Below are 19842 nucleotides of genomic sequence, written 5' to 3' on the forward strand. Positions count from 1 at the left end.
CTAATTTACATTCCCACCAACAGTGTAAAAGCATTCTTTTTTCTCTGCAACCTTGCCAGCATCTGTTTTTTCTTGACTTCTTAATAATCACCATTCTGACTGGCACGAGATGGTATTTCATTGTGGTTTTGATTTGCATTTCTCTAATGATCAGTGATGTGGAGCTTTTTATCATATGTTTTGGTTGCATGAATGTCTTCTTTTGATAAGTGTCTATTCAAGTCCTTTGCCCCATTTTAATGGGGTCATTTTTTTTTCTTGTAAATTTGTTGAAGCTCCTTGCAGACTCTGCATATTAGACAATGTATCCATCCATTCGTCAGATGGATACATTGCAGAATCTTCTCCCATTCTGTAGGTTGTCTGTTCACTCTGGTGATAGTTTCTTTTGTTGTGCAGAAGCTCTTTAGTTTAAATAGATCCCATTAGTCAATTTTTGCTTTTGTTGCAATTGCTTTTGACATTTTTGTCATGAAATCTGTGTCTGTGCCTATGTCCTGAATTGTATTGCTTAGATTTTCTTATAGGGTTTTTATAATTTTGGGTTTTACATTTAAGTCTTTAATTCATCTTGAGTTAATTTTTGTATAAGGTATAAGGAAGGGGTCTAGTTTCAGTTTTCTGCATATGGCTAGCCAGTTCTTCCAGCACCATTTATTAAATAGGGAATCCTGTTCCCATTGCTTGTGTTTGTAAGGTTTGTCAAAGATTAGATGCTTGTATGTGTGCAGTCTCATTTCTGAGTTTTCTATTCTGTTCCATTGATCTATGTATCTGTTCTTGTACCAGTACTATACTGTGTTGGTTACTTTAACCTTGTAGTTAGTTTACTTTACCTTGTAGTATAGTTTGAAGTTGGGTAGTGTGATGCCTTCAGCTTTGTTCTTTTTGTTTAGGATTGTGTTGGATATTTGGGTTCTTTTTTGGTTCCATATGAATTTTAAAATCGTTTTTTTCTAATTGTGTGAAGAATGTCAATGGTAGTTTTGTCATAGTATCCTTCGGTTTTTGCTTTGCCAGCCAGAAATCTCTGTGGCTGGTAGCACCTTTGCCTGAGTTTTGCTCTGGCCTGCTGTCCTCATTCTATCTACTCGGCCCAGCAGGCCATGCTATGCCAAGATAAGATGGGCAATAACAAATAATCAGCACCATATGTTTGGTGGTTATTTTGTTTCTAATTTAAATAGTTAACCCTATTTTTCTTAGGTGTCTTCTGTTTTCTCCGTGCAGAACTAAATAATCTTTCATTTATTTCATTATTTTTGAAAGGCTTTAAATGGCTTTGGCTGTTTTTTCTTAAATACAATGGAAATTTCATTGGATTTTATGGCCAAAGACAGTGCAATACACTGATTTCCTATTAATGTTTAAAATTAAGATCTTTCTGTTTTAAATAAAAAAGATTTTCTACACAGATAAGTAAAGGCAATAGATAATATGACTTCTATGAAATATTTATAGAACCAATTTTTGTTTATGAAAAACAGATGGTCTTTTTTCTACTTTTTACCTTTGTGTAATCTCTGTTTATTAGCATTGTTGTATTTATCAGTGCCATTTCTTGGAAGATAAAATAAACTATCAGTTTTTTAGTTGTTGCTAATAACAAGAAAAAGCCAAAGGTAATTTCTCATGAAGTGTTTTCCTGACATGATTATATGTTTATGGTTGAGAATGATACCTCAGGTAAGAATAATCAATGTGGTTTTTTTCCAGTGTTATAGTAAATGGAAATTAGTAATTTGACATTAATTTTTAAGATTTTTTTTTTTTGCTATAGATATAGTTTGGTTCTTGAGTATAGTTTATAGTATCTGAACCATTTTAAATTCTGTCTACTAATTGATTACTTTTATTTTTTTAATAGTGAATTTATGGCAGAAGAAAGTAATGAAATATTTTGGCAGTTTTTGGAAACTGTGCAGGAATTAGCAATTTATAAGCAAACAGGTAGGTGATGTACAGATTTTAACTTGTAAGATTTGTATTTATGTGTACACATTATATGTTTATTATTTTTTAATGGTAATGGTTAAATGTGAATGCTTCACTGGGTTAGTAAATCTGAACATTAAATTTGAAAACATGTTTTAATGGAAACCAGTCTAAGGATCTGTTTCCAAAAATAGAAGGCTTTAATACTTTATTATAAGATAACTCATAGTCATGTTCGGATATTGCATTCTCATCAAGAAGAAATCAAAATTGTTAGCTTGGCATGGTGGTTTGCCTCTCTGGTAGCAGCTACTTGGAAGGCACAATGCCAGAGAATTGCTTGAGCCCAGCAGTCAGAGACTTGTCTAGGCAGAATAGCAGTATAGCAAGACCCTGTCTCTAAAAGAAAAAAAAAAAAAAAGAATTGTCCAGGTGTGGTGGCTCACACCTTTAATCCCAGCACTTTGCAAAGCTGAGGCAGAGGAGCACTTGAGCTCAGATGTTTGAGCTGTGAAAAAAAAAAAAAAAAAAAAAAAAAAAAAGTGGCCAGGTGTGGTGGCTCTCACACCTTTAATCACAACACTTTCTTTTCTTTTCTTTTTTTTTGAGATGGAGTTTCGCTCTCGTAATCACAACACTTTCTTAGGCTGAGGCAGAGGATCACTTCAGCCGAGGAGTTTGAGCTGTGTTTGTGCCACTGCACTCCAGCCTGAGTGACAGAGCAAGACCTTGTCTCCAAAAAAAAAGAAAAAATTGTTGAGATACAGTTTTCTTTTTACCTAAATTTCTTTGAAATAATAATTTTTGCATCTAGTAGTAGTACATTTTTTCTCTTTTAGAAGTAGACAGTTTTTTTGGAGCAATTTGAAGTTCACAGAAAAATTGGACAGAAAGTTTAGAGATTTCCTATATGTCCCCTTCCCTACACAAAATAGCCTTCCTTGTTATCAACATCCTCCACTAGTGTGGTACATTTATATCAATTGATGAAACTACCTTGACAGATCCTTATTACCCAAGGTCCATAGTTTACATTAGTGTTCCCTTTTGTTATACATTCTGTGAGTTTGGACCAGGCGTCCCCAGACTTTTTACACAGGGGTCCAGTTCACTGTCCCTCAGACCGTTGGAGGGCTGCCACATACTGTGCTCCTCTCACTGGCTACCAATGAAAGAGGTGCCCCTTCCTGAAGTACGGTGGGGGGCCGGATAAATGGCCTCAGGGGACCGTAGTTTGGGGATGCCTGGTTTGGACAAATGTATACTGACATGTATATTGCATTTTTATTGGCAGAATACTTTGACTCTTAAACCACTAAAGAAACTTTTAATACCCTCAAAAAGTCAGGTAACTAATACGCTATCATTTCACTATCTGTAAAACAGTAATTTCTGTTTTTGTATATATCTGAGAGTATATGCCCATATATACATATATCTTCCTCATAATTAAAAAGTGTTTATTAATGTGTATCTTAGGGTAAGTAAGTAGCTTAAAGATAAATTTGAAATTAGATTTTAACAGCAGAGGCTTTATTGTAAAGAAAGGTTTATTATTTTTCTATCTCTACAGAGACTCGAATAGATAAACATGGAATTGCTTAAGAGTGAAATCTTTAGCCATTTAGATATAGAGAGATCTTCTTACTGTTGGTAATTAAAATAGTTTATTATTTTGTTCCTGAGTGTAAACATAAGATAAACTATAATTTCAGATGTTTTCAGTGTCCATTTACTGAAGCCTATTTGGCTCAGGCAGCATTGAAGTTCAGCAATTTTGTGATTTTACAAAGTAGATTTTAAAAACAAAGAGATCAGACATGCTTTTAATAACATTTTAAACTGAAATATTTCCAAAAGCAAATAATTTTTCCTTTCAGAATTTTTTTCTGGGAAAATTTTTAGTCATGAGAAACGCTTGCACTACTTTTAAGATGATGGGAATACGAAGATGAGTAAATGTACATTCTCAGGACTTCAAAATATAATGAAGGAGACAGCAACACAGTGAAGTACACTATTAGGTGATAAGAGCTTTAATTGGGGTGTGTACCTGGTTCAAATTTTGTCTCCTAAAAATATTCTGGATATACTAATTATACTTGGCTATTGGCACTAAATCTCAGTAGAATTTATTCATACAGGTACTTTAAAATTTATTAATAATCATGTTCTTTAACTTTTTTTCTGTTCTTAATTTATGCCTTGTAGGTAGGACTTATATATTATCCTTGTAATGTAACTCCACAACTTTGGAGTAAGTTGGTCTGAAATGCTGGTGTTTCCAAATAGAGTTTAATGGCAAGATTATTTTCACTTGGTCTCATGTTGATTACTTGGACATTACTGGAAGATCCAAAATGAAGTTGATGATAAAACTGAGTTCTTGCATTTTTCTCTAGCATTATCCATAACCAAACTTCAGATATAATTATATGGCATTGATTAAGTCAGCTGTATGGTGGAAGATGTGCCAGTCTGTTATGTATAAAATACTAACATTTTTTTCTTTTGGCTTTTTTTTATAGAATCAGATTATTCTTATTACAACTTAATCCTGAAGAAAGCTGGACAGTTTTTAGACAATTTACACATCAACCTCTTAAAGTTTGCTTTCTCTATAAGGGCATACTCTCCAGCTATTCAGATGTTTCAGCAGGTGTGTAAAAATACCCAAACTATTTGACAAAGAGGCACATAGCCATGTACATAGAGCTCTTTAATATGAACATCTTTAGTTCAAAATGATCTACAAGTTTATAGTTGGTTCCATAGCCTATCATTGATTATATTATTGTTGTCATTGATTATAATATAATTGAATATATTCTGTAATTTTTATAGTTATTTGGGATAAGGAAATTATAAGGACAAATCATTGAAATGAAGTATCATAAGATTTTTAATAGAAATTTTTCAAGAACTTCGAAGCGTGTCTTTCCTAGGATAAAGTTGATTTTATTAAAATATTTCTTAGATTCTATCTACATATCAATGTTTTTACTTTAATTAGAGCAATAACTTAATAGTAGTTGATGAGTTATTTTAATCAAAGTAATGTGTGAGGGTTTTAAAATCATATTGTAATTATCAACTACTGTAGCTAAATATAATCTTTGAAATTTTAGATTGCAGCTGATGAGCCACCACCAGATGGTTGTAATGCCTTTGTGGTTATCCATAAGAAGCACACCTGTAAAATTAATGAGATTAAAAAGCTGCTGAAGAAGGCTGCTTCAAGGTAAAATTAATAATAGCCTATAATGAAAGAAGTGGCTATATAGAGAGAGGAGAGTTAAGGAGCAGAAACTTCTTATAATAAAAAATTAATATTCTAAGACATTGTATATTTAATAATATGTTTTGTATTCAACACATTAATATATCTGAGAACATTTTATCTTGATTAACTTTGGATTTTAAAATATAAATTTTGCCAGAATAATATAAAATAAATGTTTCATATAAGCATAAATTGTTTTGTGAACTAAACAGGCAAAGCTATGAATTTATTTGGTCGATATCTCTTTAAATAAACTGAATACATACCTAGGGAATAACGAAGTTAATAATCAGAACAATAATGTAGATGAGGTTGCTTTCTGTATTCAAAACTATTTTTTTGCTTTTTTGCAAGTATTTAGTTCAAAAACGGCAAGTCAGAAGTAAATAATTTATTAGTGATTTTTTTACAGAGTAATATATCACTGTATTTTTGTCTGATTATACTTTGAAAAGTAAGTTTCTTTAATTTTGAAAGAGCTCTATTAAATGGTAATATCTATGCATATTTATACTTCTTTCACTTGTTAAAACTTTTCTAATATTTTCTTATGCTTGTATTGATTTTAATATACAAAAGGCTTTTATTTTTATGTAGTCAAACTTTCCTGTGTATGTGACTTTTATATTTTTATAATAACAATTTGGGAGATATTACTAATTCTTTATAGTAGCTTTCTTGAAGTTTTTCCTTTTATTTTACATTACATTTTAATCTGTCTATAATTTATTTTCATCAAAAGGTAAGAATCCATACAGATTTTTTTCCTTAGGTAGTCAATTATATTCATTCTATTTATATTATGTTCCATTATCTACTTGTAGTAGTGCCATACTGTTTTAACGTTTATCGCTTTATTATCCAGTTTTTGACAGAATGATTTCTTCTTCATTGTGGCTGTTTTTCCTCCAGAATGCCTTAGTTCCTTGTATTTGCTGAGGCTTCTAAATTAACATTGGAATCCTTTTCCTCTCCAAGTTACCCTCCCTCAAAAGCTCTGTTAGGTTTTAATTAGAATTATGGTAAAATTATTGGTTAATTTAGGAAAAATTTACATCTATGTTGTATTGAATCTCTTATCAGATAACATTGTAGGTTTCTCTTTTCAAATCTGTTTAAACTTAAAGGCAGAAATAATTATTTTATCAACATTTTTTCTTCTACTGAGATGTATACAAGGCTTTTTCCATTGGACATAACTAATGTGTTGCAAAATATTTTGAAATATTATACCTTCTTTTCAATTCTGAGGAAAACTGATTAATGGTGTGGTATATTAATAATTAAGATTATTAATATGTGGGATATTATCTTAATAATTAATGATGTGGGATATTTCTGAGGAAAACTGCTGATTAATGGTGTGGGATATTACCTTAATTTGCTTTTGAATTAGGATTGCTTTCGTTTTGTTTTCATTCTTCTGTTTTAATAAATGAATAGCTAAATTTATTGAAATTATTTCACATCTTTGATTTTATCAGTCATTCTACTTTCATATAGTGAATTAGGCAACCATATTATTTTTACCCTGGATGAGTTAATATGGCATAGAAATTATTCCTTTATGACATTATTAGACTCACTATAAAATTTTTAGCACTAGTGTATATTTTTTCCTTTCCTAGAGCATCTTTTAAAGGACATTTTGTAATGTTTAAAATTTATTGTGTTGTCATTGGTTTCTGATGTCAGATATTATAATTATTTATAGAAACTAAAATATCTTGAAGATTACAAACCAATTAACATCAAACTATTAGGAAAGGCAATCTACCATGGGCCCTGTGAGTCCTTGCATGTTCTTTCTTGGTCTCAACACTGTAAGGTCCTGATCACTCTTTACCTGGGCCATTTCTTAGGGTTGCGTTTGCAGTGAGTAACCTTGAGGAATGAGGTAATGGTTGCCTTTGGGATTAGAGGCATGGAGCAAGCATGTTTTATTGCTTGCTATAAAGCAATGCTTCCCCAAGCCTGGTGTTCCTTAACTGAAACATATGCCAACTGTGTAGGATCCATCTAAGTTTATATTTGTCACCTCTGTGGGACTTTGGGGGCAAGCATAATAATGCTTATACTGCTTGCTCTATGTCATGAGCAATAGAGTCATTTGTCTTTGACCTGGGAGTCTTAGGTCTTCTATCAGACTCCATAAAAGAATAAAAGGCTAACTTAATAGTTTGTAAGTCAGGTAAAATCATACCTTAGACTTTCACAGTTCTTGATAGTTTTGAAGACTGTCATGGGTGGGATATTGATTAACACATAGCTTCTGGAAGAGGAAGGGCAAGGGCCCATGGGTCAAGGAGAAAAAAGGTCAACATTTACATTTCTTTCCACTGCCCACCTCTTTCTCCCTTTGCTCTTGGTGGGTGATAGCAGTCTCCTGATAACTGTGTTGTAGCCACAATACCTGTTCCTTGATCTGTGTTCCTAAAGGAAAAGACACTCAAACTTGATTGATTAATTATTGTTTTGGCTCTGATTACATAACTGGTATTGGTATTTTACATGCTTACACTGTGAATGCTGTCAGTGTTTGAGAAGCCCAGGGGGAAACACTCTCATTCAGGGACTACCATATGGACACTCTTGGGTGGTACAGCAGAAACAATGAATCAGTCCCAGGAGGAGAGAGGACAATCACAACTTTATAGACTTCAAAGCTGCTGGACTACCCAGAGAGACTATTTCCAAGTACAATAGTGCCACCTGCCTGACTCAGCCACTTAGTACACTCCTTTCTAAATGTGAGGTTCTTAAGCTGCTATTAAGCTTTTATAAACTTAACACTTGACCCATGGAAGCCATATGACGTTTACATTTTGACATAGTTCAACTAGGAGTCAGTGTCTAGCAGGTAAAAGGGGCCCAGCAAGCCTCTCTGCTCAAATGGAAAGTTATTCAAAAGCACAGCTGCTTGGCCCTAGCATGATATCAGGTATATGTGAAAAAGTGGCAACTACTCTTTGCGGAGGGAACTGAATAACCCATTTCACTGCCTGAAGTAAGGTCACTGGCTCAACAGGGCCCTCGGTTCACAGTGTTTTCCCTAAATGCCTGGGCCAGGGTGCTGGCATGTTTAGGTAAGTTAGCAGCTGGTGGGATCTGTGGGCTGCCTCTGCTACCATTCCACCAAGCATGAGCCTTGTAAAACCAACAGCTGAAGTGGTTAGTATACTCAGTGCAGTGGGCAGAACTCAAGGGAATCATCCTCTCCCTGAACAAAATCAGAACCCTTGGTGAAATGTAATCATTTATACTGACGTTTGTGCCGTTGCCAGTGGCATACCTGTCTGGTCTGCCACTTGGAAGACTACAGATGGGCAGATTAAAAATACCACTCTTTGGAGCTTGCACACTGTCAAAGTAATTTGCAGTTGCCCGTCTGAAGGTCTGGCTTACTCCTATAGATGCACATATTCTAGGCCTGTTCCCTGATAAGTCTGAATAGAGACAAGCTGACTATGCCAAGACCATGTGAGGCCCTGACTGCTCTTTGCCATGGCTTTTTCTCAGGGTGTTTTCAGTGAGTGACTTTGAGGAATAAGTTAGTGTTTCCCCCGGGACAAAGGGCACCCTATTTACTGCTCATTATTAAATGATGGGTTTCCCACACTCAGTGTTCTTTAGGTGCGATCCATACCCACTGCCTGTGTAAAATTCTTGTGGGTCCATCTTCTCCCTATGGAATGTGGGACCATGGGGAACCCATGTAAACATGCTAATGCTCATGTTGCTTGCTGTGCACAATTAATCAAGTTCTTTGTTTCTGACTCAGAAGTCTTCTGTCTTTTGCCAGAATCCATGAAACAGTAAAAAAGCTAACTTACTAGCTTATAAGTAGGGTAAAACAATTCTGCAACCTGACAGAAACTTTCTTCCCCCCTCTTTCTGTACATAGGATAAAGTTAATAACTTTTTTTTTTTTTTTGGCTGGGTGCGGTGGCTCACGCCTGTAATCCCAGGAGTTTGGGAAGCTAAGGCGGGCAGATCATGAAGTCAGGAGGTCAAGACCATGGTGAAAACCCATCTCTACTAAAAAAAAAAAAAAAATTGTTGAGCATGGTGGTGCACACCTGTAGTCCCAGCTACTTGGGAGGGTGATGCAGGAGAATCACTTGAACCTAGGAGGCAGAGGTTGCAGTGAGCCAAGATCATGCCACTGCACTCCATCCTGGTGACAGAGACAGACTGTGTCTCAAAGAAGGAAAAAAAAAAAAAACCTTTCTTTAAAAAAATGAAGCTTAGGCATACACTCTTGGGTTTATGACATATCAATATTGGTTAATTGTTTTTTCTTATTTAAGCATATTATTTATATTTTTACATAGGTATTTATAGTAATGTAAAAAATTTTTTTCCCTCTCTGTAGATGTTTCTCCTTCCTAGATTTTCTTTACTTTTCGTTTTCTTTTAGTTTTTCCAGATTAGATTTTTATCTTTTTTTAAAGAAATAACTGATAAATTTCCTTTGCTTTTTTATTCTAACTAGTACCTTTGCATTTATGTATTTTCTTCTGTTTGTGTGGTTGAGCTAAACACTGGGTTTTTCTTTTTTTCAATTGTAACATATTTACGTCATCAAAGTTGCCTTTCTTTACTGTGTGGTATTCTCATTGTCCCAATTTCTTAAAATCTTCTTAATAGTAGTTTTTTGCTGCTGTTGTTGTTGTTGGAAAGGGAGTGCTGGGAGAAAGTTGTGCCCATTTAGGATGGTAATGACTGCTGTCACTTTCTCCCAGATATATAACTCAAATTTTATTTTGTTTTACTTTTTTTGAGACAGGATCTCACTCCAGTGCCCAGGCTGGAGTACAGTGATGCAGTCTTGGCTCACTGCAACTTCCGCTTCCTGGGCTCAAGTGATATTTCTGCTTCAGCCTTCTGAGTAGACGGGACTACAGGTGCAAACCACCATGCTCAGCTAATTTTTGTATTTTTTGTAGAGATGGAGTCTTGCTGTGTTGCCCAGGCTGTTCTCAAACTCCTGAGCTCAAGCATTCTGCCTGTTTCAGCCTCCCAGAGTACTGGGATTATAGACAGAAGCTACCATGCTTGGCTTTCACTCACATTTTAATATTATGTCCATAAAGTTTTGGGGCAGATCCAGACCATGGATTTTTGAACTATGGAATAGGAAGTAGGAAGATATGAAGAATCAATTTACTCTTCTTTTTTTACTAGTATGTTCTTGTTTTAAGTGGTAAAGTTGACTGTCAGTTATGATTCTAAGTAGAACAGCATAGGTTTTATAGTTAGTAGACTTCAATCCCAATTTATGATATAAAGTTATTATTAGTTTGCAACTTCATTAAGAATTTTTATCTTATTCTGTGTCTTTGTAAATATTTTTGGAGATACTGTAAAATTTAGGGTCAGGGACTGCTCTCCAAATGCACTTCAAATCAATATGACCCTCTTTTTTGTGGCTTTAAACTTTTGTCCCAAATGGAAAGCTATATGTTTAAAGTTTTTAAAAAAATCCTGTATGATCATTATAAAAGAATTCATATACTTTAGAAAAATGCAAAGTAGAAAGGGAAAATGGCCCATAATTCTAACAGTTTAGTGTGTATTCTTTTTTTAATCCCTATATTCATATACAGATATATTCTTTTTTTAAAAAAAATCAACATGGATTGTACTTTAGATGTATTCTAAGGATATCTTAGATCCTTCTCCCATTAAATTATGTATTCCTACACATAAATAAAATTACTGGTATGTGCCAATTTTATGTGTTAGGCTGTTTTTGCATTATTATAAAGACACATCTGAGGCTGGATAATTTATAAATAAAAGAGGTTTAGTTGGTTCACGGTTCTGCAAGCTGTACAAGCATGGCACCATCTCCTTGGCTTCTGGTGAGAGCCTCAGGAACCTTGTAGCCATGATGGAACGTGAAGCTAGAACACGCACATCACATAATGAGAGCAGGATCAAGAGAGTGAGGGGGCCCCCCTGGGGATTGAATTTCAACATGAGATTTGGAGGGGACAAATACCCAAACCATATAATTCTACTCTTGGCCCCCAAATCTCATGTCCTTCTCATGTGGCAAATTACAATAATTTCTTCTCCATATCTTAACTCATTCCAACATCAAGTCCAATGTCCTGAGTGTCATCTGAGACTCATTTGTTATGAGTCTGTAAAATCAAAACAAGTTATTTACTTCCTGGATACAGTGATGGTACAGGCATTGGGTAAACATTCCTGTTGCCAAAGGAATAAATTGGCCAAAAGAAAAGAGTAATAGGCCCCATGCAAGTCTGAAACACAGTAGGGCAGGCACTAAATCGTAAAGCTGTAATGTAGTCCTTGACTCCATGTCCCATATCCTGGTGGGCCCCTAGGCCTTGGGCAGCTACAGCCCTCTAACTTTGCAGGATACAACCCAAGTGGCTGCTGTCATGGTTTGGGGTTGAGTTCTTGTGGCTTTTCCAGCAGAAGGTGCAAGCTGCTGGTGAATCAACCATCCTTGGATCTAGAGGGTTGCAGCCTCCCTCTACTAGCTCCAGTAGGCGGTATCCAGGTGGGGACTCTGGGGGGGGGGTTCCAACCCTGCATTTCCTCTATGCACTGCCTTAGTAGAATATCCTATGGGGGCCCTTCCTGTGTGGCAGCCTTCTGCCTGGGCACCAGGCTTTTCCATACATCCTCTGAAATCTAGGTGGAGGCCTCCAAACCTGTTTCATGCTTGTCTTCTGAGCATCTGCAGACATCAGACCATGTATAAAGTGCCAGGGATTAAGGCTTGTGCCCTCTGGAGCTGTGACCTGAGCTGTACCTACACCCCTTTGAGCTGAGGCTGGAACTGGAGCAGCTGGGATGCAAGTAGCAGCCTCCTGGCATGGCACAGGGCACTGAGCATTCTTTCCTTTTAGTCCTCAGAGTGCATGGTGAGGGGATCTCTGAGATCTCTGAAATACCTTCAAGGCCTTTCCTTAATTGTCTTGGCAGTCAGCTCCTGGCTCCCTTTTAGTCATGCAGATCTCTCTAGCAAGTGGTTGCCCAACAGCCTACTTAGGTTCTTCCCCTGAAAATGGGATGCTCTGGCTGGGGCTGCAAAGTTTTCAAACTTTTACATTCTACTTATCTCTTAAATATAAATTCCAACTTAAAGCCATTTCTTTGCTCCCACATCTAAGCATACGTCGTTAGAAGCAGCCAGGCCACATCTTGAACACTTGGCTGCTTAGAAATTTCTTCCAATAAATATCTTAAGTCATCACTCTTCTTAAGTTCAAACTTCCACAGATCCCTAGGACATAAACACAGTGCAGCCAAGTTATTTGCTAAGGCATAACAAGGATGACCTTTACTCCAGTGTCCAACAAGTTCACCTGCCACATAGTAATGCTGAAAAATATCGAGTGAATGATACCATAATGAATTGAACAAGTATGTTTGATTATCCCACTCCTTGTGGTGGATATATAGGTAGTTTATAACTTTCTTCTGTTTTAAACAACATCTAATTGAACTTCCTTAAACATATATCTTTGTACAGTTATTTTCTTAAATTTCTAGAATTAAAATCTCTAGGTAAGTACATGTGTACATTTAAAATGTATACTCTAAAATCATCTTCAGAAAGCTGAAGTTTTACACTCCACTTCTAAAATTTTTACCAATGTTAATTTGTATCATCTTTAACACTTTAGTTCAGTAAATGAAAAGTGCTACTCTTAAATATAATTATTTAATTTTTAACGATTTTTTCTCTCTTATTCAACCATCCTCTATAGGTATAAGTTTTCTACCTATAATATATCCAAGCAGTTCCTGAATTAATCATAAAAGCAAAGTTATTTGTCTGTAAGTAAAGGAAGGAAGTTGCTGTCTATCACAGTCTCAGAATAAATGGTAGAGAGTCCTTACCTTTGTGTCAAAGTCTATTCCATTTCCTCTAATTTTTCCTTTTATATTCAACCTCAAGATTTATCTACTAGCATAGTTTTATTGGCGGTCTTTCCAGTTTTAAACAGAAGTAAATTTTTGGAAGGAAGAATTTCTCAGACTTACATTAAAATGTAACATACCCTATATAAATTACTCAATGTACTTCTGTGATACTGAATCAGTTTTATAAAATGATAATCCAGCTCCTATATAAGTGACATTTGAGTTCCAAGGTTTCAATTAAAATTTATGAGAATAATTTTAATAGTTTCATCCAATTTAAGAATCTTTTTCACTTTTCAAATGGGAAGTATGATTTTGTATTCTTTTAGCATTTATTAATAGCATCTTATGAAGAAAGAAAATTAAGTATATCTTGTTTTGCAGATTCATGTCTCTTGATCTGTCACAGAAAATTAATGAAGTGAAATTCTATTTGGGACTAAGATTCTATTTTATGTTTCAGCTGTCCAAACATTGACAGTAGTATTTTAAAAATCACATCTTGATTACCAGTAATCAAATTAAAGTGGATAAATGTGTGAGAATTTTAATACTTGAATGAAAGTATATTTAAAAAGTGGAAGGTTATACATACTATACAAGCCAAACTGTAAACTAATGTAAAGATGCTTGAATGATATAATTTTACAGACTTTTAATAAACACATTTCTTCATCAATGTTGAGTAATGTCACAAACTGTGAGCCAAATAACTAGTGGAAATCTCTCAAATTATTCTGTTAGTCAATAAGATTGAGTGCTAGAATGATTTTGATTTACCTTATGTTGAGTCAGTAAGTAGTTAAGCTATAATTGAATCCAATTCTGCCTGATTTCAAAACCCACAGTCTTTTTACTATCATTCTGTAGCAATGTTATACCCTTTTTTCTTCTGTCCTTAATATTTGTTATCCAAAGGTAGTAATTGACTAAATGATTGTAGAGATCAGAATTCTTAAAATAAAAGGTTATTTCTCAACATCTTTGTTTCTCTGAACTTCATTATCTCTTGGTTTGCTTTCTACCTGTATAAATTGTGAAAACATATGGGCTTTGGGATTCCATAAACATGAGTTGAAATTCTAGCTTTCCATTTGATCTTTTCCTAAGTAGTTAACTTATCTGAGCTTCAGAAATTTAAAAGTTTCAGTGATGGTAGTTATCCAGTTTTTCTTGTGACATGGAATTTAATAAGTATAAAGAACCCAGCACAGTGCTTGGCAAATAAGAAGTCAGTTAAAGTCTGTTTCTGGTAAGAGTCCTGGTTTCTTTGCTCATACTTGGGAATTTGATGAGTACTTGTTCATAAGTACTGATAATCTTTAAATAAGGTAGTGCCTTTGTTTTGTTCCTTAAATATTTGTGCCTTGTTTTTAGGAAATATGAATTGTAATGAAAAATTAAATCCTTCTAATTAAATATAAATGTTATTTCATGGAAAATTATGTTGCCATTATGTGTTATTGTTTAAAGATAACAAACTTTGTTGGGAAATAAAGTATTTCTAATATTAGATTTGGGTTAACCAAATTCTTCTTTCTTTTCTGTCATTTAGTTCAAGTTATGTGTACAAAGTCATCAGAGGAAATTTAAATTCATTTTTTAATGATTATGTATATTATGAATTGTTTGATAAGCAGCAATTATACAGAATTGAGATGCCATTGACTTCCAATTCTTTCAAAACTTTGTGTTTTTTTCACCTTAGGACTAGACCTTATCTGTTTAAAGGAGATCATAAATTTCCTACAAACAAAGAGAACTTACCAGTGGTGATTCTCTATGCTGAAATGGGTACTAGAGCATTTAGTGCATTTCACAAAGTATTGTCTGAAAAAGCTCAAAATGGGGAAATTCTGTATGTTCTTCGCCATTATATTCAGGTATGTGCTTGTTTTTTTCCAAGGTTACTTTTGGCTGCAGAAAAAACAATTACTGTAATAATTTTCTTACTACATTTAAATAGTAATTTTCACCGGAATAGTTGTCTGATTTTTTTTAACTTAACAAACGTGAATTTAATGTGGAAAAATATATTGGGATTCTGTCTGTTCTGGGAGTATTATATCTATAATTCTTTGCCTTTTTTTGGAACAGATTTAAAACTTGGATAAAAAAACAACATACTTCAATAATGTGTATAATATTTGGTAAGAATTGTCAATGAAGAAATCTGATTTACTCAACTTGCTGATAATATATACACTATTAGGTCAGAGTGCTAAGCGTGGTGTTGGAATACTCTTAACTTTGTCTTTTGAGAGCTAACTACTTTTTCATTCAGATTTCTGTTCAAATGTGCTGTATTGTTCCTTCCCCATTCCTCTAGCCTCTCGTTGGTATCACACTATCACATTTTTCTGTTTTAATGATTTCATAGCACTTAACTACAATATCTCAAGTTTATCTGTGTGACACTTTCAGCACACATACACATACATACACACACACACACGAATACAATGGCCATTAAAGGAAGGACTTTGCTTTGTTACTGCTGTCCTCCCAACATGGAGTGTTCTAATTTGCATTTTCCAAATTATTAAGATTTATATATTAATATTTAATATAATTAAAACATTACATTTTATTTGTAAATTTCCTGTCCAAATAACCTTTGTCTGTTTTTATATTGGAGTCTTTTTTCTCATTGTTTTATAGGTGTTTTTAATATATTTTAAATACTGATCTTCTATATTTTGCAGCATCTTCTAGTGCATTTCTGAACTTCTGGTATTTTTAAAAAATTGTTCATGACATCTTTTTCCAAATATTGTGATGTAGTCAGATTTATTCAACTTTACCTTAATGATTTTCTTTATGATGTCATAAACATTTTTGTGTAAGACCCAAAGTTGTATTTTTTATGTTTTGGTTTTTAATCCATCTGGAATTTATCTGAATATACTGTGGGGTAGAGATGTAATTCTGTTTTTTCCACATGGGAAATCATTGATCTTCACATACTTCATTGAACAGTCAAGTCTGTATTCGACTTCATCATATGCCAGTTTTTCATATAGACTTGTATATGTTTTTAGACTTTCCATTCTGTTGCAGTGATATATATATGTCTATTCTACACAAATATAACATTTAAATTGCTGTAGCTTTAAAATATATTTTGATATCTGCTAGTATAGCTCTGCTTCTTAGTTTTTGTTTTTCTAAATACCTTGGCTGTTCTTGCATGATATGTAGCCATATTAATTTTAGAAGCAGTTGGCCAGGTTTCATGAAACATGTTGTTGGGATTTTGTATGGGAGTGAATTGGACTTTTCTGATTAATTTTGAAGAGACTTTTTATTCATATGTATTGAGCTTTGCCTTCTGTCAACATATTTTTAGTTCACAATCTAGTCAGATGTCTTTTTGAAAAGTATCATCTGTGATGTACAATGTTGGGTTTCAACAATCACACAGAGTCATCCGTCAGTCACCTTAGTACCATCACATTCACATACAGATTCTTGTAGGAGCATATGTTTTCAATTCACTTGGATAAATGCCTAGAAGTTCTATTGCTGAGTTGTATGGTAAGTCAGTGTTTAACTTCATAATAAACTATACTAAACTGTCTCCCAAAGTGGCTGTACAATTTTTCATTCCGCTTAGCCGTGAAAGATAATTTCGCTGCTCTAAGTTCTAACCACCATTTGTTAATGTCAGTTTTTTTTAATTATAGCTGTTCTACGTACACAGTGGTATCTCATTGTTATTTTAATTTCCCTTTCTCTAATGACTAATGAAGTTGAATAACTTTTCATAAGTTTGTTTGTGGTGAACCTTTTTGTTGGATTTTTAGAGTTCTTTATATGTTCTAGATATAAGTCATTTATGAGATACATGATTTACAAACAGATTCTGCCAGTTTATTAATCATCTTTTCATTCACTATCTTAATGTGTTTTGCAGAGGAAGAGTTTTTAAGTCCAGTTCATCATTTTTTTTGTTTATGGATTATATTTTTGGTATTGTGTCTAAAAACTCATCACCAATCTCAAGGTCATGCAGATTTTATTCTAGGAATTTTATTGTTTTATTGTTTACATTTAGGTTTATGATCCATTGGAGTTAAGGTTTGTGCAACTTGTGAGCTATATGTTGAGATTTATCTTTCTGCATAAGGATGTCCAGTTGTTTTAACATTTGTTTAAAACACTATCCTTCTCCATTGAATTTCCTTTATCTGCTTGTAAAATATAAATGACTCTATTTTTGTGAGTCTGTTTCTGGCTTTGCTTTTCTGTGCCATTGATCTGCCTGTCTGTCCTCACATCAATACCACACTGCTTGATTACTCTAGCTTTATAGCCTTGAGATCAGATTGTATTAGTCTTCCAACTTTGTTATTCTTTTTCAAAATTGTTTCAGCTAATCTAATTCCTTTGTCTCTTCTTGCGAACTTTAAAATCAGCTTGTCTATATCTACAAAAATTCTTGCTGTCATTTTGATTGAGATTACATTAAATATATAAATCAAATTTGTGAGAGAACATCTTAAAAATATTTAGTCTTCCAATTGATGACAATTTTATCTCTTGGTTTATTTAAATATTCTTTAATTTCCTTCATCAGTGTTTTTCTTATTTTTCAATCTATATGCCATTTATTTTTTTTTAACCTTACCTTAATGATTAGGACTTCTAGTTAATGTTGAATGGGGAGTGGTGAAGGAAGATATCCTTGCCTTTTTCCTCATTTTGGGGGAAAGCATTTGGTCTTCCACTATTAACTATTATATTAGAGGCAGTTTTTTTTTTTTTTTTTTTTTTTTTAAGTTCTGGTATACATGTGCAAGATGTGCAGGTTTGTTACATAGGTAGATGTGTGCCATGGTGGTATCCTCCACCTATCAACCCTTCACCTAGGAATTAAGCCTGGCATGCACTGTGTAGCATTTCATGGTGTATGTATACCACATTTTCTTTATACAGTTTACTGTTGGTGGGCATTCCGGTTGATTTCCATGTCTTTGCCATGTGAAAAGGGCATGCATGTGTCTTTATGGTAGAGCAATTTATATTCTTTTGGGTATACCCATTAATGGGATTAATAGGTCCAGTGGTAGTTCTCTTTCAGGTTCTTTGAGGAATTGCCACACTGCTTTAAATAAACTAGTTTACGGTACCATTGGCAGTGTATATGGATTCACTATTTTCTGTAACCTCACCAGAATCTGTTACTTTTTTTACTTTTTAGTAGTAGCCGTTTTGACTGATGTGAGATGGTATCTCATTGTGGTTTTGATTTGCATTGCTCTAATGGTTGGGCATATTTTTATATGCTTTTTGACCATATCATATGTCTTCTTTTGAAAAGTGTTCATGTCCTCTGCACTTTTTAATGGAGCTGTTTATTTTTTGCTTATAAATTTAAGTTCCTTGTAGATTCTGGACAGTAGACCTTTGTCGGATGCATAGTTTGCAATTATTTTCTCCCATTCTGTAGGTTGCCTGTTTATTCTGTTGATAATTTCTCTTGCCTTGCAGAAGTTCTTTAGTGTAATTAGGTCCTATTTTCAATTTTTATTTTTGTTGAAAACAAAACTTTTGGTATCTTCATCATGAAATCTTTGCCAGGGCCCATGTCCAGAATGGTATTTCCTAGGTTATCTTCTGAGAGTTTTTATGGTTTTAAGCTTTACATTTGAGTCTTTAATCCATTTTGAGTTGATTTTTTATGTGGCATAATGAAGTCGTCCAGTTTCAATCTTCTGCATATGACTAGCCATTTATCCTAGCACCATTTATTGAATAGGAAGTCCTTTCCCCATTGCTTGCTTTTGTCAGCTTTGTCAAAGATCAGGTGGTTGCAGGTATGTGACATTATTTCTGGGCTCTATTCTGTTCCATTGCTCTGTACTTCTGTTTTTATGCCAGTACCATGCTGTTTTGGTTACTGTAACCTTCAGCTTTGTTCTTTTTGCTTAGGGTTACCTTGACTATTCGGGCTCTTAATTGTGTTCCATATGAAATTTAATTTAGCTTTCTCTAATGTTGTGAAGAATATCATTGGTAGTTTGATAGGTATAGCCTTGACTCTGTAAATTGTTTTGACAGTATGACTATTTTAATGATATTGATTCTTCTAGCCCATGAGCCTGGAATGTTTTTCCATTTATTTGTGTCATCTGATTTCCTTGAACACTATTTTGTATTACTAATTCTTATTGTAGAGACTAACCTCTCTGGTTAATTGTAGTCATAAATGTCTGATAGACTAGACAGGGAAAATGTGGCACATATACACCATGGAATACTATACAGCCATAAAAAATGATGGGTTCATGTCCTTTGTACAGACATGGATCAACCTGGAAACCATCATTCTCAGCAAACTGACACAAGAACAGAAAATCAAACACCGCAGGTTCTCACTCATAAGTAGAAGTTGAACAGTGAGAATATGGACACTCTGGGGTCTGTAGGGGGGAAGTAGGGGAGGGGCAGCAGGGGGTGGAGAGTTGGGGAGGAATAACTTGGGGAGAAATGCCGGATATAGGTGATGGGGAGGAAGGCAGCAAACCACACTACCCTGTGTGTACCTATGCAGCAGTCTTACATGTTCTTCACATGTACCCCAAACCTAAAATGCAATTAAAAAAAAAAAAGTCTTACTCTTTTTTTGGCAATTGTTAATGGGATTACATTCCTGATTTGGCTTGCCAGTTTGGATGTTGTTGCTGTATAAAAATGCTAATGATTTTTGT

At 34.3% G+C, this 19842-nt stretch overlaps 1 protein-coding gene across 7 annotated transcripts in view; it reads left to right on the top strand.

Moving 5' to 3' along the window:
• Positions 1 to 19842, top strand: part of UGGT2 (UDP-glucose glycoprotein glucosyltransferase 2) — a 224766-nt gene that overhangs the window by 13578 nt on the left and 191346 nt on the right. For 6 of the 7 annotated variants that reach the window (XR_012514308.1, XM_003928205.3, XM_074387527.1 and 3 more), the window contains exons 2-5: positions 1868 to 1950; positions 4464 to 4594; positions 5064 to 5176; positions 14838 to 15012. Coding sequence is in view for 6 of the 7 variants with exons in the window: in XM_003928205.3 (XP_003928254.3) it covers positions 1868 to 1950; positions 4464 to 4594; positions 5064 to 5176; positions 14838 to 15012 (502 nt within the window). In the remaining variant the exon portion in view is untranslated. Of the gene's footprint in view, positions 1 to 1865; positions 1951 to 3229; positions 3284 to 4463; positions 4595 to 5063; positions 5177 to 14837; positions 15013 to 19842 lie in introns of those variants that run through there. The other variant, XM_074387529.1, reaches the window with a different exon arrangement.

This window comes from Saimiri boliviensis, chromosome 16, assembly GCF_048565385.1.
Source record: "Saimiri boliviensis isolate mSaiBol1 chromosome 16, mSaiBol1.pri, whole genome shotgun sequence".
NCBI lineage: Eukaryota > Metazoa > Chordata > Mammalia > Primates > Cebidae > Saimiri > Saimiri boliviensis.